At 40.1% G+C, this 21,954-nt stretch overlaps 2 protein-coding genes across 2 annotated transcripts; both read right to left on the minus strand.

The window, feature by feature from the left end:
* Positions 1–10,045: 10,045 nt before the first annotated feature.
* Positions 10,046–11,038, minus strand: LOC127430920 (olfactory receptor 52D1-like). Its single transcript, XM_051681061.1, has one exon. It carries the CDS (start codon positions 11,036–11,038, stop codon positions 10,046–10,048), a length of 993 nt encoding a protein of 330 aa, XP_051537021.1.
* Positions 11,039–17,504: 6,466 nt separating this feature from the next.
* LOC127431000 (olfactory receptor 142-like) lies at positions 17,505–18,434 on the minus strand. Its single transcript, XM_051681167.1, has one exon. The coding sequence runs from the start codon at positions 18,432–18,434 to the stop codon at positions 17,505–17,507; it is 930 nt and encodes a 309-aa protein (XP_051537127.1).
* Positions 18,435–21,954: the final 3,520 nt, after the last annotated feature.

The following is a 21,954-nucleotide window of genomic DNA, read 5'->3' on the forward strand; positions in this document are numbered from 1 at the left end:
CAACACGGTGTCTAAATTTGACGTGTACCCAATGCCCCACGTTGATGAGTTGCTTGATTGGTTAGGTACTGCTCAATTTTATTAGACATTGGATTTGACAAAGGGTTACTGGCAGATCCTCTTGACACCAATTTCCCGTGAAAAAACAGCCTTCTCCACGCCATTTGGATTGCACCAATTTGTGACGCTTCTGTTCGGTTTGTTTTGGGCCCCGGCTACGTTTCAGCGTCTCATGGACCGAATCCTCAGACCGCATTCGGCTTACACCGCTGCCTATCTAGATGACATTATCATTTACAGTAATGATTGGCAGCGGCACATGCAGCACCTGACGGCGGTCCTGAGATCACTGCGGCAGGCGGGGCACACAGCAAACCCCAAGAAGTGCGTGATTGGGCGGGTGGAGGTACGGTATCTGGGGTTCCACTTGCTCCAAATTGACAAGACTGCGGCGATTGCGACCCAAGACCAAAAAGGGGGTGAGACAGTTCCTGGGGCTGGCTGGCTATTACAGGAGGTTTGTGCCTAATTATTCGGATGTCACCAGCCCGCTGACTGATCTCACTAAAAAAGGGGCTCCCGACCCGGTCCAGTGGACGGAGCAGTGCCAACAGGCGTTCAAGCAGATTAAAGACGCACTTTGCGGGGGGGGGGGGGGCGCTTTTGCATGCACCTAATTTCTCTCTCCCTTTCCTTTTACAGACAGACGCTTCAGACATAGGGCTGGGGGGCCGTACTCTCGCAGGTGGTGGAGGGGGAGGAGCACCCGGTGCTGTACATCAGCCGTAAGCTCTCTTTGAGGGAAACGAAGTACAGCATCATGGAAAAGGAATGTCTGGCCATCAAGTGGGCGGTCCTCACCCTCCGGTACTACCTGCTGGGGTGTGCCTTCACCCTCTGCTTGGACCACGCCCCACTCCAATGGCTCCACCACATGAAGGATACCAACGTGCGGATCACCAGTTGGTATCTGGCTCTCCAGCCCTTTAAATTCAAGGTGGTCCTCAGACTGGGGGCGCAGATGGCCGACTTCCTTTCCAGAAATGGGGGGGGAGTGGTAGACAGGCTAGATGGCTCCCTGGCCTGAGTCGGGTGGTGGGGATATGTGGCAACGGGGGCATGGTCGAGCACCTGTCCGGAGAGATATCAGTGAGGGCACTTACACCTGAGCTAAATTATGTCTAACACCTGTCTCTAATTCCAGTGAGCTTGGGGAGAGCGGCATATAAACAGCCATGCCACCACCAAAAGAGAGAGAGAGTCTGACACGAGAGAGCCTACAGTGATCGTGGAGGCTGATTTGTTTATGTTTATGAAGCTAATGTGTTTACCTATGTGAAGCTAATGAGTTGAGTGCCTACGTGAGACTGAGACTGAGTTTTGAAGCTGTAAAGCATTGAAGTGGCCGATTAAAAGCCTTACCTGAGTCTGGAAAAACCTGCTTTCCTGTGTCCTCCTTCCCTTCTGCTTGTGGAGTCATTACAAACATCTTTTCAAATCAACGCAGACATTTTTAGCGTGAGTACTCTGCTGCAGCAGCACCCACTCCTCCAACCATTCTACAGCTATATACAGCTTCTGTCCGAACAGACACGAGCCGATTACAGATCAACAAGAGCATCGCAACCCATTCATAATCATTCCGCAAACATGTCTCACCTTCTCACAGCATCAGAGTCTGCCTTGCAGCGCAGCCTGATAACCATGAAGCAAGCTATTCGACAAACTTTAGACTATAACACGACTTTCCTCCCACCCTGGATAAATGCTTCACGCAGGTAAACCTTTCATTATTTTTATTCTAACAGACAAGTCTTCTCTGCTTTTGCTCAAACCATTGGATTACAAATCCTTAACAAGTTCGACCATAGAACCTATTTGCTACATGACTTTAAAAGCGTTCAACAATCTGTCAATCTTACGCTCCACCCAAGTCTAAAAAATAATGGGTTTAAAACTATGCTGGATGATTCTGCTTTGCACATTGCTTCATACTCACAATATTTCAGTTTTTCTGAAGAATTATTACAGGCCATCAATATAACAAGACATTTTATTAATCTCACTACTGCAAATGGTAGTAATTAAAATAGTTACAAATCTTTTAAATCCAACTTCCAGGCACAAACTCCAAATGATTTCATACGTACTCGTCAAACGAGACGAGCCACCCTGTGCCAATAATACAGAGTTATGAAATTACTCACCTCAAATTGGAAAACAATCTACAAAGCACCAAACCATATGTTTAACTTAAATAAACATCAGACTAAGGTATTTATCTGGATACGTTTTTTCAAGTGCCTTCTAATTTCACGATAAACCAGCCTTAAATGACATTGTATGTACGCAGATGCAAGCATGTTTCCTGATTTAAACTAGCAACCAGTTATGTTCAGGTGTCTGCTGACGCTATGTTTACCACATTACCATGTTTACCATTGGCTCAATTCATCCCTAAGCAGCACAAACATGATGTCCAGGTGCCGCAACTGCAGTGTCTTTCGGGCCGTGTGACTAAAACTCCCACTACATTGCAAACAGCGCAAACATGCCATCAAAGCACCGCAACTGTGATGTCTTTCGGGCCATGCAACAAACTCCCACTACACTGCAAACATCACAATGCACTTTCCAAGCGCCGCAACCACGACACGTCTTTCAAGCCACGCATCTTAGCATCCACAGCCCCTCTGCTTCCTTCTCTTCCTCTCCAAGCTACCACAAAAAATATCTACTCATAACAGATCTCTTAACAATCCCATCTCCCTACATGCAGCAATCCCACCATCCATCCCCTGAAATTTCCCTTGTTCTCCATCAACAACCATTCCAAATGCCTCTGTTTTTCCAACACAATCCATTCCTTATGCTAACATCCTTCCCCTTACTTCTTCCTATCCATGGACTACTGGAGCGGATTCCCACTTAAGGCTGCCTCCGTTAGCGAACTCCACCCCAGACTCATTCCCATCCTCACTTTATCCTGCTCCTTCCTACCATCCTATTCTCCCTACCCTGGAACTGTTCCTTGCACAAGGCTGCCTCAGCAAGCGAATCCGTTCCAGGATCCTTTTTCAGCCAGCCCAGAATTTCCATCAAACCTACAACCTGTCATTTCCCGATTCTTCTCTCCTCTCCATAACCTCCTTTGCTACACATCTCAACCAATCCAAAAAACCTCCATCCAGGAACCATCAAGGGGTACTTAAGCAGCATCCATTTCTTCTATAAACAAAGTTTTGGCAAAAACTCCTCCTCAGTAATCTATCCCCAGATCTCACTTCTCATCAAGTGTATCCACAAATCCCAACCCACCAGAACTGATACTAGGTTACCCCTCACCATCGACCTGCTCATCCGATGTCTAGACACCCTCTGCCATGGTTACATATCTCCAAACACCTCAAAAACATCAGACACAATGTTCGTCCTTGCCTTCTTCAGCTTCCACCTGTAACGTTGGGGTAGGATGAGGATGTGAAGAACCCAAGTGCAGTTTATTTACATAAGTGAAATCCTAAATGTGACATATCCCCCCCACTAGGGGCGGCTCACAACATAAACACAAAGTTCACTGTGAGGGAGCTGGGGGGGGTGGTGGCCATGGTGACTTGACATGGCTACATGGCATGACGTGGTAACATGGTACTGCAGGATCCTGACTTGGCCATGGTAGGTGTGGATGCTGACTCATTGGCCATGGCAGGCATGAGCACTGGCTCGTAGAGAGGAGGTGGGCCTGGACCATTATGCAGAGGCAGGCCTGGACCGTGGAGCAGAGTCGGGCCTGGACTGTGAAGCAGAGGTGGGCCTGGACCGTGGAGCAGATGCTTGCTTGTGACATGGCATGGAGCAGTCTGGGGCTTGGCTGAGACATGGTATGGAGCAGACTGTGGTTCAGCTGTGACATGGCATGAAGCAGACTGAGGCGTTATTGTGACGGGCTCAGGCGTTGCTGTGACATGGCATGGAGAAGGTTGAGGAGTTGCTGTGACATGGCATGGAGCAGGCTGAGGCATTGCTGTGACATGGCATGGAGCAGGCTGAGGCATTGCTGTGACATGGCATGGAGTAGACTCATGTGTGGCTGTGACATGGCATGGAGCAGACTCAGGTGTGGCTGTGATATGGCATGGAGCAGGCCGAGGCTTGGCTGTGACATGGCATGGACCAGGCCGAGGCATGGCTGTGACATGGCATGGAGCAGACTCGGGATCTGGGGCAGAAGGTGGCACAAGCTCTGCAACCATGACGTGGCACTCTGGCTCGGCAGCCATGACGTGGGAAGCTGGCTCGGCGGCCGTGACGTGGGACGCTGGCTCGGCAGCCTTGATGTGGGACGCTGGCTCGGTGGCCATGATGTGGGGCGAAGCCGTGGAAGGCGGAGCCGTGGGAGGTTCGAGGGGCTAAGCCATGGAAGGCGGTGCCATGGGAGGCTCGAGGGGTGAAGCCGTGGAATGCAGAGCCGTGGGAGGCTCAAGGCTAGGAGTCCTGGATGACTGGGAAATGACCTCCATGGTCATGAGCATGGGCAGAGACTTAGGAACGACCTCTGTGGTCGTGAACATGGGTAGAGACTTGGGAACGACCTCCGTGGTCGTGAACATGGGAAGAGATTGGAGAACGACCTCCATGGGCATGAGCAGACGCAGAGACTTGGGAATGACCTCCATGGTCGTGAGTACAGGCAGAGACTGGGGAACGACCTCCATGGTCGTGAGTACAGGCAGAGACTGGGGAACGACTTCTGTGGTCGTGAATACAGGCAGAGACTGGGGAACGACCTCCATGGTCGTGAGCATGGGCAGAGACTGGGGAATGACCTCCGTGGTCGTGATTACAGGCAGAGACTGGGGAACGACTCCGTGGTTGTGATTAGAGGCAGAGACTGGGGAAAAGGTGTCCTTTACCTTCTCCTTTTCTGGACAGCTGGGAGCATGGTTATGGGGACGGTCGAGGCTACAGGCATTGGCTCTGGGACGGTCGAGGCTACAGGCATTGACTCTGAGACGGTCGAGGCTACAGGCATGCGCTGGCTCGTTAAACGTGGCAGGCATGGGTGCTGGCTCGTTAACCGTGGCTAAACCAACCTCGCTGGCCAGAGCACAGAAGTCCTCCACATATTCCTCCAGGGACCGATTCCCCTGGTAGAGACGCAGGAGCTGAACTGCTGGGTTCATCTTATGAGGTCAGGTATTCTGTAACATTGGGGTAGGCTGAAGAGGATGAAGACAAGATGATGAAGATGTGAAGAACCCAAGTGCAGTTTATTTACATAAGTGAAATCCAAAAACCATAAATCCAAACGTGAACTAAACATAAACATGAACTAGACTAGACTAGACTAGACTATACTTGACTTGACTTGGCTTGGTGGATCAATAACATGATGTACACAAGCAATGTTACATTAATAATACCTGACAAGAGACAACGGCAAACATGAGGGCTTAAATACACAGACATGGGTAATAAGTAAACAAGACAACCAATCACAAGACTGAACTAATAATAAGACAATAAACCAATGAAAACAAGACACATGAACATGGAGGGGAACAGGATATCACATGACCAGGAACACATGAGGAAATAGGAAATCACATGAAATGAAACCACATGACCTGAACAGGAACAGGAACTAAACTTTAAAATAAAAGACAACAAGAACAAAACACATAAACCACCAATGTTCAGAACTCATTACCACAGCAAAATTTGACCCAAGAATCCATCCCACCATTTTGGACCTCCATATTATAGACCATGAGACAATCAGATACCTTATCAAACAGAGTATGATAAACACGATATTCTCTTGAATAGGCTAGAGAATTATGTTGGCATTTGTGGACTCATATTAGCATGGTTTAGGTCCTATTTAGCAGACCGCTACCACTTTGTCTATGTAAATGAGGAATTGTCAAACCAAACAAAAGTAAGTATGGAGTGCCACAGGGATCAGTTTTAGGGCCTCTGCTTTTCTCCTTGCATATGCTTCCCCTGGGAGATATTATCAGGAATCGTGGAATAAGTTTCCACTGTTATGCCAACGATACACAACTTTATATTTCTTCAAAACCTGACGAAATTTCACAATTCTCCAAATTAACAGAGTGTTTCAATTTTGAAAGATTGGATGGCCAGAAATTTCCTTCTACTCAATTCCGACAAAACAGAGGTACTAATTTTTGGACCAAAATCCTCTAAAAACAAACCGCTAAAATATAATTTGACTCTCGATAAAGGTACTGTTACATCATCTTCAACAGCGAAGAACTTGGGTGTTATATTTGATACCAATCTGTCCTTTGAAAATCAAATTACCAATGTTTGTAGAACAGCATTCTTCCACCAAAGAAATATTGCTAAATTATGACACTTGCTTTCTGTTGCTGTTGCCGAAAAACTAATTCATGCGTTCATGACCTCAAGACTAGATTATTGTAATGCATTACTGGGAGGATGTCCAGCTAGATCAATAAATAAACTTCAATTGGTTCAAAATGCAGCAGCCAGAGTGCTGACTAGAACCAAGAAATATGATCATATTAGCCCTATTTTATTGTCATTACATTGGCTACCTGTTAAATTTCATATTAATTTTAAAACTCTGTTAACTACGTACAAAGCTTTGAATGGTCTAGCTCCGCAGTACTTAAGTGACCTTCTACCATGCTATATTCCAACACGTTCATTACGATCGCAAAATTCTGGCCTGTTAATAGTTCCTAGAATATCAAAATCCACAAAAGGAGGTAGATCCTTTTAATATTTGGCTCCTAAACTTTGGAATAGTCTCCCTAACACTGTTCAAGATGCAGACACACTCACTCAGTTTAAGGCTAGACTCATCTATTTAGCCAGGCATACACTTAATTTATCCTTCGGTTCACAATTAGGCTACTTTAGTTAGGTCTGCCGGAACCAGAAACCAGAAACATTGATCATGATCTATAACTCTGCATCTATGCTAATATTATTCTATATGTTTCCCTGACTCAACCTCGGGACTCCTATCCTGAGGTCACCAGAACCGGCTTGATCCAGCTCCATTCCTGCTTCATGTTGGACTCCACTGCTACGTGTCTCTGAGTGATGACGACTAAAAGCATAAATAAACATCACTTCAGTCTATTACGATGGACTTCAGAGGATGAACTGATGCCAACTCCAACCATAAGACATGGGATAAATCATATGCCATTGCCTGAACCTTGGACTTAGGATAGACCCCACCAAAATTACCGGCCGGTTTAACTGCGATGCACCTCACTGATCTCTGCCTGCATCACCTCAGTCTAATGATGGACTGCACTCTTATAATTGAATACACTGACTGTCAATTAATTGCCAACAAAACCCTTCATCAGTCAACTAACAAGGACAATGCATCTCAGAAAAAGTATATTCAAGCCATTCCTACTGCATCGGTGCCACAACCACTGCAGCCCAAAAAAGGCCTGCCCGAGCATCAAATACGATTACTGGGCCTTTGGTCATCCGACGTTTACCGTAGCTACATCTGTGCCAATCGCAGCATGGGGTTCTCCCGTTCGAAAGCATGTGAACTAACTCACATTTATTTGTATCGTGGGCTTCCCATTCGAAGTGTAAGGAGGACTCCCCCGCTAGAATGCTGTGAGGGCCCCTCCACTGTGTCTGAATGGGGAGCCAGGTCGGTTTCAAGTGGCAAGGATTCACACCTCACTCAGGCCGATCCTGCCAGATCACGGGGGAGATAGGCCATTGCAGACCCCTCCAACACAATCTATTGTAGTGCTGTCCCAGAATCAGCAGCAAGTTCTCCCGCCCGAACACAGTGTGAGCTATTCATGTTTATTTGTATCGTGGGCTCTCCTGCGTCCGGGTTGACTCCCTCATCAAATGCTGTGAGTGCCCTTCCCGTTTGAACACTGGTTTGGCTTGCTTGCTCAAGCGGTCGCCGAGTCTCCCATGGGGCTCGCACTTTTTGCCACATGAGTCCATCTGTCGAATCAAGCCAGGAGGGAGACTTAAGATCGGCCTGGGCGGTCAAGATTCACGCCTCCGTCCAGGATGCCCCCCGTGTTAGGGCTTACTGATCCCTCCTGCGCACAACAGCTCTCCGCGGGGTCATTTCTCTGCAGCAGATACCGCCACTGCCCTTCAGTGTTTCAACTTGCATGCCCTCTCCAATCTCTCCCTATCCTACACCTCCCAGTTTCCTATCCCCCGGCATGGACCCTAGCGCGAGGCTGCCTCAGCTAGCAGCCCAGCTCGATTCTATATTCTTTGGCACACCTGCCCATCACTCACAGGATCACTCGCGGGATAGGCAAGCGAACCCACACATGTTTAAACTATCTTTAATACAGGATTACATTAAGTGAACTACTGAATAATGTATATATATATATAATATTTACCTACAATTTTTAATTATTATATTATCAGAATGTCCATACTTGATTTATGTTGTATAAGTCTGGATATATTTTCATAAGTAAATCATGTTGTTTTAACTTTTGGTTCTTAGTAATTTTTATTTATTCATTCATTTTGTCAAAGGTAATAATCTCCAAAGTCATTAAAATCATGAATATATATTGATCCAGAGTGATAATTTCACTGATCGTACCATCACAATCATTTACATTCTGGGAAGATTTGCTTATTTTAACCCAGGACTGTCACTGTCACCATGTTGATCCTGGACTAATATTGTGACTATGTTGATTCTGGCCTGTCATTGTCACTGTGTTGATCTTGGACCATCACTGTCACCATGTTTATCCTGGACCGTCACAGTCATTTCATTTCTGGATAGATTTGCTGATGTTGATCCAGAACCATCATTATCAACATGTTGGTCCTGGACTATCCTTTTCACCATATTCGTCCTGGACCATCATAATAATTTCAATCCTGGGTAGATATGCTGATATCAAGGACCATCATGCATTGTCACCATTGTCACATGTTGATCCTGGACTATCATAATAATTTTAATCCTGGGTAAATTTGTTGATGATGATCCATCATTGGCATGATTCCCATAAACTAACATGGCAACCACAGTTTCCTTCAAAAAAAGTTTTACTTCAATTTAACTGTCACTACAATTATTGTTACAACAGTAAAAATATTATAAATGAATATGGCACCTCTTTCACCTAAAGGAAAATCTCTCTTTCTTTTGTTTTGTTTTTTATAACCAGCTAACTGTAGTTTTATTGTGTGTACTTCATGTGGATGAATGTAAATTAACTTTTTAATCAAGGAAAAAATATTATTTAGGGATGCACCGATATTAAAATTTTGACAGATGCTTAAACTTGTTGTCATGTAATGGCCAATAACGAAAAAAAATTGGCATTAATATTTATTTAAATTTTGTCTAAAAACAGAGCTCAGAGAGTCAGGTTCTGTATAACCACTGAATTTAAATAAATAGTTGGAATTATATAAGTGAGTTTGTGTGTGTAGGTTGACACAAATTTAGGTGACTGCATTATTAAGTATCAACAATAATTATAAAACTTCACATGGGTGGGTTCAAGCTTTGCACAGTTTGAACATGTGCAAAAAGGTATTGTCCTTCTCTATAGTCAGTGGTAGATTTTGATTGCTTTATTTCAAGACAAAAATTAAACATGTTTTGAACTTAATGCAATTTGCATACCGCTACTACAACATCTCATATGTGAAGATATATAGAAGTATACTTTGACATGGGGATGAGCCCCCCTAAAACTGAAATTGCCCATGATACATACATGCAATACATACATACATTCTTACATACTTACATGCATATTTTGGTTTGGTTAGACTACAAAAATGTTGTTATTTGTTTGGTATTTGTTTGTATTATGTATGTATTAAGTACATATTTCATCATTTGTTTTGTATATCACATATACAGGCACATTGTTTTGGACAAGTGTATTCAAAAACACATTCATGCATTTTGACACAAGTAATGTATAAAGCCAACATGCCACAATTTTTTGCATATCTGTGCTCTGCATAAAATAATAATAATAAAATAAAATAAAAATCACTGTAGCAGTACGGTACAGCGATTAACAATTTGTTTGGTTTTACCCCTTTTTCGAGTTTCTGAAACATTCTTTCTTGCTGTATTGCATGAAGTAAAAACTCTTTTGCGTACTACGGTAACATTTAATCCATAGATTAGAGGATTAAATACAGGTGGGACTATAACCAATTCTAAAGCCAAAAAATTGCGTAGGCTTTCTGGAATATCACTTGCACCATATCTGCTATACATTATATCAAAAAGCATAGCAAAAGTGAAATTTATCAGTGATAATATGTGTGGCAAACATGTTTGCCAGAATTTCCTTCTATTTTCTAAAGATGCTTTACATGCAGCGATCAGTTTAATATAGGACACTATAATACAAACTGCACAGCTCACAAATATGACAGCAACAAAATATCCATAGACGTTATTAACAGAAGATGACACACAAGAAAGCTTTACAATTGACCAGTTGTCACAGTATAATTTGTCAATGTGATATTTACAAAATGGCCTCAAGTTAGATAACAGGGCTCCTGGAACCACAAAGCAGTTGGGTACAATCCAGGATAAAATAATTAATCTAACACATGTGATTTTAGTTAATTTGGAATGATAGTCTAAAGGTCTGCATATGGCTACATATCTATCATAAGACATCACTGTTAAAATTGTAAACTCACAAAGTAAAGAGCTGTAGATAACATATGTTTGGAGAGCACACATGTGAGAGGAGATCACATATGAATCTAGCATTAAATCAGACAAAAATTTCGGGTAGAATCCTGAGGCTCCAAAAACCCCATTTATACACAGATGACTCAAGAATATGTACATTGGTTCATGGAGAGCTTTCTCCATGATTATGACCATAACAAGGCGAATATTAATTGACAATATAAGCAGACAGAGGAAAAGAAAGCACACAAAATAAATATACCTATATGTTTTTGATTCTTTGGGTACCATAAGAGTCAGTATCACAGGATAAGACATGTTATCCATCAAGGCAGCAATAGTCAACTAAATATTTTTTACAAGCAAAATGCACAATAGATGCTATTAATAAACTTTTGTTAAAACCATTATGTACATCAGTACACAATACTTCTGTTCATTAAGCCTCACTATCTAATGCTGGCAGAAGGAACTGAAGAAGTCTCAAAAAAGGCAAAAAAGATCCATGGACTGTAAGGTGGGTGTTCTCAACTAAAAGTGGGAAGGTCTTTTTATATATATACAGTATATATATATATATATATTGAGTATTTTTTGCAACTCAGTTGGGACAAGTGAAGAAAACTTGAAATATCATGGGATTAATTATACTCAAAGCCAAAACTTTGAGAACACTTTTTTAACACTCTAGAAAATAAATAAGTAAATATATTTTTCATTTGCTGTATTTGCCGCATTATTTATTATGATTAACGTGCATGTTAATACAGTAACAGATTTTCTTTCAAAAACATAACAAAAACTTTGTTATGTGGCAAAGCTGATAGCACACATACCTCTAAAAACATGTTTTTTTTTTTTTTAATAACATTTTATACAGTTTTATATTAGAGTTTTGTAATGTACATATTTAAATATATGCATATACAGCATATAGTATATGGGGGGAGGGTATCTGAGTAACTTTATCATACCGCCTTTTTGGCACCCTTTCTCTAAAGTATTTGAATGACCACTGTATTGTTCATAATAAATTTTGCACAGCGATTAGCTTTCTGTAGTCTACAGTATATGCATATGTACAGGATAATATACTGTATAAGGATAATATTTGTTACAAAAGAATGAACACAAAATACAACAAAGTGTTTGTCATTTTGTGTAATTTTAATGTAATTTACATTTTTACATAATATAATATTTAATATAATTTATGATATAAACACATGATTTTGAGATTCTTTTTCGGACTTCTTTGTGTTTTAAGCCGTAGATTACAGGATTTAAAAGAGGTGGCTCTACCAGTAATGCAAAAATGTACATAGGCTCTCTGGCACATAGCTTGAGCTAAATCTGCTGTGTGTGACATCAAAAACCACAGCAATACAACAATTCATCAGTGAAAACAAATGTGGCACACATGTCTGCAGAAATTTCCCACTGTTCTCTAATGATGCTTCACATGCCATGAAAAGTTTAATGTAGGACATAAAAATTAAAACAGCAAGACATACGTACACTGGTTTGGAATAATGTACAGATTTAGCTGTTTTAATTCACCAAAGTGGCATTCAACTGATCACAAAGTATAGTCAGGACATTACTGATGTAAAAAAACAGCACCATCACTATTTGAAAAAAGAAATATTTGATCAAATCTAGACAGGCCCCATTTCCAGCAGCCATCACTCCAACAGCTTATCCTTGAATAATCATGCTAAATTGCTAATTTGGTCCTAGAAAATTGCTTGCCATTATATCAAACTCTGCTGAAAGCTGTTTGGTTCATTAAATGAAGCTTAACAATGTCTTCGTGTTTGTTTTTGAGTTGCCACAGTATGCAATAGACTGGCATGTCTTAAGGTCAATATTAGGTCAAAAATGGCAAAAAAGAAACAGCTTTCTCTCGAAACTCATCAGCCAATCATTGTTTTGAGGAATGAAGGCTACACAATGCATGAAATTGCCAAAAAGAAATGAAGATTTCATACAAAGGTGTACACTACAGTCTTCAAAGACAAAGGACAACTGGCTCTAACAAGGACAGAAAGAGATGTGGAAGGCCAGATGTACAACTAAACAAGAGGATAAGTACATAAGAGTCTGTAGTTAGAGAAATAGATGCCTCACATATCCTCAGCTGACAGCTTCATTGAATTCTACCCGCTCAACACCAGTTTCATGTACAAAAGTAAAGAGAAGACTCAGGGGTGCAGGCCTTATGGGAAGAATTACAAAGAAAAAGCCACTTTTGAAACAGAAAAACAAAGAAAAGGTTAGAGTGGGCAAATAAACACAGACATTGGACAACAGATAATTGGAAAAGAGTGTTATGGATCTTAACCCCATTGTGCTTTTGTGGGATCACCTAGACTGTACGGTGCGTGAGAAGTGCCCGACAAGACAGCCACATCAATGGCAAATGTTACAGGAAGCGTGGGGTGAAATGTCACCTGAGTATCTGGACAAACTGACAGCTAGAATGCCAAGGATCTGCAAAGCTGTCATTGCTGCACGTGGAGGATTTTTTTAATGAGACCTCTTTGAAATAGTTTAAGAAGTTCAGAATTTTTTTTTTTTTTTTTCAAATTGTAATAGTAATTTTTCATGTTATTAATGTCCTGAATATACATTGTGATCAGTTGAATGCCGCTTTGGTGAATAAAAGTACCAATTTCTTTCAATAGGAGTAAAATCTGAACATTATTCCAAACTTTTGGCTGCCAGTGTATATCTTCAACATAAGAGTTTCAGTGAAAAGTTGTAACTTGATGATCCGTGTTATCCCGGCATGATTTGTGGATGTTCCACAGATCATCTTGTGATTAAATGGATGCAAGAAAAACTGAAATTTTGTTAAAATGGTTAATGTCACAAATTGCCATTGGCTATTTGATTAGTAACTGTGTGGAATCTTAAATAAAATATTTAAATGTAATAATAATAATGTAATTCTGAAACTTTGTTTAATTCCAGGTTTCATTTAGATTTTGAATCAGACAGATTTTTGTTTGCTCAGTAATAATGTAGTTTTAAGAGTCACCATCCATGTACTTCTGTAACGTTGTTGGCTCTGGCAATGATGGCAATGACGAAGACGATGATGAAGATGAGAACCCAAGTGCAGTTTATTTACAAAAGTGAATCCAAAACCCTAACTATAAACGTGATTTAACAAAAACATGAACTTGACAAACTAGACTTGACTATGGCTTGGCTTGACAAAAAAAAAAACTGTCACATCCAATACTTGCAACCAGACAATGAAAACATGAGGGCTTAAATACAAGACATGGGAGAACATAAACCATTGAACAAACAGAACTGATAACAAGATAATTAAACAATAAACCAATGAAAACATGACACATGAACATGGAGGGAAAACAAGACATCACATGACTAGGGAACAGGAACTAAACTTTTGAAAATAAGACATGAATCAACAAAATACACCTGACATATCCCCCCCACTAAGGGGTGGCTCCTGACACCCCAACACATAAACAAAACACGTAAAACATGACATAAATTCAAAGTTCTGTAGGGAGCTGGGGGGGGGGGGGTGTCTTGAGGTGTGGGGCGTGGCATGGCGAGAAAGGGCGAGGGGTATGGGACCAAGGCAAAGTCCGTGGGGGGTGGAGCCATGAGAGGCTCAAGGGGCGGAGCCATGGAACTTGGTGCCTGGAGAGTAGCCGAAGAATCGAAGGGCCAGGGTGGAGCCGATGGCAGGGAGGACCAAGGCGGTGCTGGAGGCTCAGAGGAGCAAGGTGGAGCTGGGGGATCGGAAGACTGAGGTGGAGCCGGTGGGACTGAGGACCAAGGTGGTGCCGTAGGGAAGGAGGTCCCCAGTGAAGCTGACAGATCGGAGGGACGAGGCGCAGCCAGAGGATTGGAGAGCCAAAGCGGAGCCAGGTGACCGACAGACCAAGGAGGAGCCGGAGGGACAAGGCAAAGCCGACAGGCTGAAGGACCGTAGTGGAGCCGAGGGAACGCCAAGCTGAGGCAATGTTGAGGGACCGACAGGCCAAGGCGAAGTCCAGGGCTTGGAAGGTCCAGGCAGGATCGGAGAGCCGACAGTTCCCCTTGCCTGCTCAGGAGAAATAAGGGTGGGAGCCATCTCCAGGTCCCACTGCTCAGGTGTGGCTGTGACGTGGCATGGAGCAGGCTGAGGCGTTGCCGTGACGTGGCATGGAGCAGGCTGAGGCGTTGCCGTGACGTGGCATGGAGCAGGCTGAGGCGTTGCCGTGACGTGGAACTCTGGCTCGGCATCCTCCTCCCCCACAGTGAACGTGGAACCAATGATCCGTAGGGCGAGGTCGATATATTGAACCAGGCTGAGGGAACTGCGACCGCCAGGCATCAAAAAAGAAATGGACTCATTCAATCCAAATCTGAAACAGTCTTTGAGGGCAACCTCATTAAAGTCCACCTGGCAGGCTAGACCGCAGAAGTCCTCGACATAGTCCTCCAGGGGACGATTGCCCTGACGAAGGCGCAGAAGTAAAACTGCTGGGTTCATGGGTAGTCAAGTATTCTGTAACGTTGTTGGCTCTGGCAATGATGGCAATGATGAAGACGATGATGAAGATGAGAACCCAAGTGCAGTTTATTTACAAAAGTGAATCCAAAACCCTAACTATAAATGTGATTTGGGCTTGGCTTGGCTTGGCTTGGCAACGCAACGCAACGCAACGCAACGCAACGCAACGCAACGCAACGCAACGCAACAACATTCACATCCAATACTTGACAACCAGACAATGAAAACATGAGGGCTTAAATACAAGACATGGGAGAACATAAACCAATGAACAAACAGAACTGATAACAAGATAATTAAACAATAAACCAATGAAAACATGACACATGAACATGGAGGGAAAACAAGACATCACATGACTAGGGAACAGGAACTAAACTTTTCAAAATAAAAGACATGAATCAACAAAATACACCTGACAACTTCAAAGAGCATGTGTGCTGGGGTTAAAAATATCTCAAGTATTAGTACTGTATCTTATTATTTAGTGTTGTTCAAAAGTAAAAAAATAATAATAATAATAATAATTTTAAAAAATGACAGCGTAGACTATCATCTCCTCAACTGCTTTTACGATTATCCTCTTTGACACACATGTCAGGTTGCCAACCACTGCTCTATAAAATAAACCCCAGGGATCATTCAATAAACTTTGTTGGTCTTTGTTCAAAACTAAATTTATTGACAAGATCAGACAGAAATAGCTCCTTTAAGTAATAATGCATGTTACACTTTTTACAGTGTAGGTACAATGGCCACAGACTGAATGCTGCAAGTAATCACAGCTGTGTTGATTTTCAGCACAACAGCACAATTGTGTGTATGATATTGCTTTTTTACAATAATTCAACAAATAGGTAAATAGTCAATAGTTATACTTCAGACAAAAAATGGCCAGTGCTATTTATTTATTTATTTTTCTCTCTGCCAGCAAAAATTATTCCAAAAGAAGCCAAAGTGACAATTTTTGCATGTCACCAAGCAATTCACGGACTGGAGCACAGCATGTGAGTTGATCAGAGCAACAGCATCATCAGTTTCCCTTCATTTCTCAAAGGGTAATCCCTTCATCACTCAGCTCGACCTCAACTCCAGTCTCCAGGAACTAACTGTTGTATAATTTCAGTTAAGTTTAGGAATTTAAATTTAACAAACTCTAGCTATTTCTACCTGATCTAACCTTTAAAATTAAGACTGATTCAGTGATGTTAAATAATAATTTTTAATTGGAATAAAACCAGTTAATTTATATGTTACCACATGAAGCACATTTTATAAGGTTAACATTTTTTCAGTGTAGAAGATATCACGTGACTACTGTATTACCCAGCTCAGACAGTTTTAGAGTCAATTAATTATAATTATTACAATTATAATTAATATTTGTCTCTAAAGAGTAACCTTTAGTATGTTGAATTAAAACCATTTTTTTAAATCTAAATGTTTGTAAGGATGTATTTCTATCTATATCCATTCAAAATACAGATAATGAAAAAGAAAATAACATATATTGTAGATCATGAACTGCCAAAATTATGTGGCTTGAAACAGTAGGTCTACCATGTAATTATCTAATCAATATAGCACCTTTTATAGTTTGTGTATGCTGTTTTCAACATTTGCATTTGCAGCTTTTGCTGACACAAAACTACTTAAAGTGATTAAAAATGAGATCTCATTTAAAAACCAGTTCCACTATTTGCCTCCAATTTACCGGTGTTTATTTAGTAGACACTGCATTATTAATCATGTTTCCAATTGAATATAAATTCAGTTTATCTAATTACATAATCGTTTACAGCAAATCTAATTTAGTTTAATTTATTTAAATTTAAGATGGACAATCACCTGATATGCTTTTATTCTGTGGCTTTATGCACAAGCTTAAGCACATGAGTGAGAAGTTTGATAATATTGTGCTTGTGCTGTGTGCTATTTCCCTCAATATACTGCACTTCAGTAAAATTATTTGCAAAATGTTCAACTAGTTGGTGATGCTTGTTAAGAGAGGCGTCATGTTACTGAAAATAAATATTATTGAACATAAACAATGTGACTATAAATGCTTAAGATGATTAATAGGGGGCATAATGAGATGACAAAAGTGTCTTTACCTTGTAATAGTACAGTATGTGCTTAATCACTTGTTTACAAATACAAAGGGATCAGTTCTAACAAATTGTTACACTTTGTTTAGAAAGAAGACATTATAGTAAGAACACTACAAAACAGAACAAACTTGATTCTACATCATGATTTTTTCATGATATTAATCCATGATTTTAAGACTCTTCTCCGTACCTCTTTGAGTTTTAGTCCATAGATGACAGGATTGAAAAGAGGTGGCACTATAATTATTTCTAAAGCCAAAAAATTACGCAGATCCTCTGGGAAATTGTTTGAGCTGTATCTGCTGTACATGGTGTCAAAAAGTGTTGCAACAGTGAAGTTTATCAAACAAAACATATGAGGCACACATGTCTGCCAAAATTTCTTTCTGCATTCTAATGATGCTTTACATGCAGTAACAAGTTTCATATATGACACAATAATTATGGCAAAAAGGCTCAAATAAAAAGAAATAGAGATAAATCCATAAATGTTATTAGTGGCAGTTGATTCACATGAGAGTTTTACAATTGACCAGTTGTCACAATACAATTTATCAATATTATTTTTACACAATGCCAACCTATTTGACAAGAAAAGAGCAATGAACATGGTAATAAATGGTGGAATCCAACAAAAGCCAAGTAATATGCCACAAGAAAATTTGTTCAGCTTTGAGTGATAGTCTAAAGGTCTACATATGGCCACATGTCTATCATATGCCATCACTGCCAGTGTAGAATATTCACACATAGCTGAAGTGTAAATCACAAAAGCTTGGAGGGCACACATGTAAGAAGGGATCACATATGAATCCCTTAAAATATCATACAGGAATTTAGGATAGAATCCTGTGGCTCCATATTGCCCATTTACACACAGATTGCACAGAAAAATGTACATTGGTTCATGAAGGGTTCTCTCCAAGACAATAACAATGCTGAGCCAAATGTTCACTAATAATATGAGAACATAGAGAAACAAAAAGCAAGTGAAATATATATGACGATATGATTTAGAGCCTCTTGGTTCCAATAGGGTGTAAATTGTAAAGGAGGTCATATTATCCATAACAAATTTATTGCATACAGATTTAATTGTGCATAATCTGTAAAATGTTAAGAAAATGGAAAAAACAATTAAATCTATTAAGTATCTGATCAGCACTGATGGTTTTTCCCAGTTGGAATATTTAACACAAAATCACATGCTTTAATTTTAAACACAGTAAGTGCTAATACCAATCAACCATTACCATTGCCTTGACACAGTTGTCATATTGGATGTTTATTATCATGACTTGGAGGCACAAGACCACTGGCATGCTTATAAATAACATTTCTGTTGGGAGCAACAACTTTGTGGTGCTCTATGAAATAAACCCCAGGGAATATAAATTATGAGATTGCACAATTTACCATTACCTTACCACTTATACAAATCAAAATATTTCAATCTTACCAATATAATTTTAGACTGTATGATTGCTTGTAAGAGTAATTAATTTGGTCAATTTTTTTTACATAAGGATGCATGTTTAGATTGTGTTGTATAAAAGCCATAATTTAATTTGCATTGGATGTGTATATTATTTTTGAGAAGGTGATGTTTATCAAAATATAGCACTCACTTTGTCAGATATTCTGTAATATTGAGGGAAAGTGTGATTTAATATATTGCATTAGTTGAATTACATTGAATGATTGATTGATTGATTGATTGATTGACTGACTACAGCTCCTCTTTAAAGGGATAGTTCACATAGAAATGAAAATTCTGTCATCATTTCCTCACATATTTTTATTTCTTCTGTGGAACACACACACACACACAAAAGATATTATTGAGCAATATCCTCACCATTCACTTTTCACCAAAAGTGAGTGAAATGGTGTGGTTATCAGATGAGGTTTTAAGGTGAATATTAGATGGAGGTTTTAATTAGTAAAATGTACATCCCTCACCTAAAACATTAACCTAATCCTAACAAATAGTGATCTAAAATCATATGAGAGGCATACACAAAATGGACATCCTTACTGTTAACCAATGCCTTAACCTAACCAATTGAGCGAAAAAAAAAAAAAAGAAATGAAAAGAGAAATGAAAAGCACATTTTCTGAAGAAACCACGTCATTTTGTGTCACTTCTATGACACTTTCGTCTTACGTGTCAGCTTGCGCATTTTGCTGGGCTAGAACTGCGGTCTTCCAAGTTCAAAGTCCAACACCCTATAAGGTGAGCTACCGCAAAGATTCGTCACAATGGAATAAGTGTGTTAATGGAGGTGGGTTTGTAATACAAGTGTTAAAATGTGTTGTTTTTCAAATGATGCATTATAGTAAAAGTGTTTCATAACATAGCAGTGTGTGAAAAATAGTGTGAAAGTGTTCATAAAGTCATAATCAGTCATTGTAGTCATGATTTGTGTGAAAATGAATAAAACACACAGCTGCTGTTTGTAGAATGTGGCACGTAAAAGTGAGTTTCAAAAATGTTCTCAAAATTCTATGAGACTAGGTTGGTCATACTGGTTTGGAATGATTGTGAGTAAATGATGACAATATTTTTATTTCTGGGTGAACTATCCCATATACTCTTTTCACTTTTTTGATGTCCACATAAAAGTCTTCTAATTTGTGCATAATATATTACATCATATGACAGTATCCAAAAACTTAGACAGCTGACATGCTGCCTTGCAGCCTCATCAGTTAATGGTTTAAACGACAGAATTTTTGTATGAATGGAACTCTTAAGGAAACTGGTCTTAGAACAGTTTGAAAGGCCTTTAATTTTATCCTACCATCTTTGGGACACAGCCAGCATCACCATAAGAATTTGTTTGCTCAAGGAAAACATAAATAGATCAGCTTCGGTTTTTGTCTACCCAGGGCTAGTTTCAGCCCCAACAATAAGATCTGTTCCCATAAGACTGGTTCAAGGCCTGGGGCCTCAGTCCAGGTCAGTACCATTTCCTACTTATTACCAGAGCAGAGCACAATAATATGGAAACAGCAATAAATTAGGACTGTCTGCCTTTAAAGAGGACAACCGCAATTTCCTAGCTACTTTAGGTTCAGTTGATAATGGAGTTTTTTGCAGTTTTTGAGCACAGAGTCGGTTTAACCCCCACCAAAGGATAAAATGTTTGATTGACAATTCAAGACATGTACTGCCTGTACATTGTGCACAACCACACAGTGATGCTGTCGGTCAGGACAAAAATGGCACTGCAGTAAAACTGCATGTTATACATTTAATTCAGTTAGTGTAAAATGTTTAAAATTGCAGTGCAGTGCTATTTTGCTTTTATCTGGATTTATGTAGTTTTCAGGGTCTCAGTCAGATGGTTCTAACCCCTAGGAAACTTAAGCAACTCTAAAAATGATAACATGTCTTATGGCAGTAACCAGGTGGCCTATTAATGGACCATTAGAACTCTTGAAAGAAGTTTAATGGGACTAGAAATTATGTAGGATGTTTTGAATTCAAATCAATTCACTTTTCTTTCCATTTCTTCTCTCCTTTTTTTTTTTCTTTTTTTTTTAATCTCTATTTGATATACTTTGGCTTTGACGTAGATTCAAATCTTGGGTTCTGTGTGGCAACATTTGTCTACATCTGTAATTCAACGTGAAACTGATTGGATACTCTAGTGTTTGCTTAACAACTATAAAGCTATACTTAACCATAAACATGCTACAGTTTTCCAAATAAACTACTATTGACATGTAGCATACCCAGTACACACTTTCTAAAGTTGGATAACTTCACAAACTTACCAGCTTGTTAGTCTCAGAACATTAGTCTGTTTCCCAGGGGCCAAAATGGCCTGAGAAGAGAATAAAGAGATAGTGCAACAATCTCTTGGATCCAGATCATTTACTATCATGAGTTTGATAATTGTCTCCCTTGGGCCTCAATTTCTCTGTGGTTGGTCCCAGCTGTGAGTCCAATGGACAAATCACAGTGGTTTTCAGAGTAATGACAGATAGGCCATTATTTTTGATCATCATTATCATTTTCTTATTTTGTTTAAAGTGATTTAGAGCTGTCACTAGATTGAAAGGGAGAGATTGTTTTATTTATTTTTCACTCATTTCATCTCAGAAATCAACATGATGCAGATTCGTTGTCAGCTGTCAGGTTGTCAGTGCATGTAAAAGTGATTTCCTAAAAATAAGACCGGGTCTGTATACAGTGGCCCCAAAAAGTGTTTGGACACTCAAGTCACACTGTTTGAATCCCATTGCATTAAAAACAAAATATCAAACCAAGTGGCATCTGCAAACAAACGTTGCCAGGCCTTTTTCGCTGAGCTAACTTCTTCTCAGACATTTTTGCAATACTTTTTAACCATGTTGTCTCAAGATGATTTTTAGTGAATGTATAAAGTCAGTTCCCTTGAAGTTACCCAGAGTAATCACAATTGTATTTTATAACAATAACTATGGAAATGTTCCACAAAGTTTGACGACCAGAAAGTGCCCAAATATGTTGTAATTTTGAACAACATAATACAAAATAATTTTTAAACAATATCATTTGAAGCTTAATCTAATCTTTTTTGTAGTGAAATGTAGTGTAG

Source organism: Myxocyprinus asiaticus, chromosome 40 (genome assembly GCF_019703515.2).
Source record: "Myxocyprinus asiaticus isolate MX2 ecotype Aquarium Trade chromosome 40, UBuf_Myxa_2, whole genome shotgun sequence".
Taxonomy (NCBI): Eukaryota; Metazoa; Chordata; class Actinopteri; order Cypriniformes; family Catostomidae; genus Myxocyprinus; species Myxocyprinus asiaticus.

What these genes read in the sequence shown, in the direction of transcription:
- LOC127430920 (XM_051681061.1), bottom strand. Translation starts at nt 11,038, where the DNA reads ATGGATAACATGTCTTATCCTGTGATACTGACTCTTATGGTACCCAAA.
- LOC127431000 (XM_051681167.1), bottom strand. Translation starts at nt 18,434, where the DNA reads ATGGATAATATGACCTCCTTTACAATTTACACCCTATTGGAACCAAGA.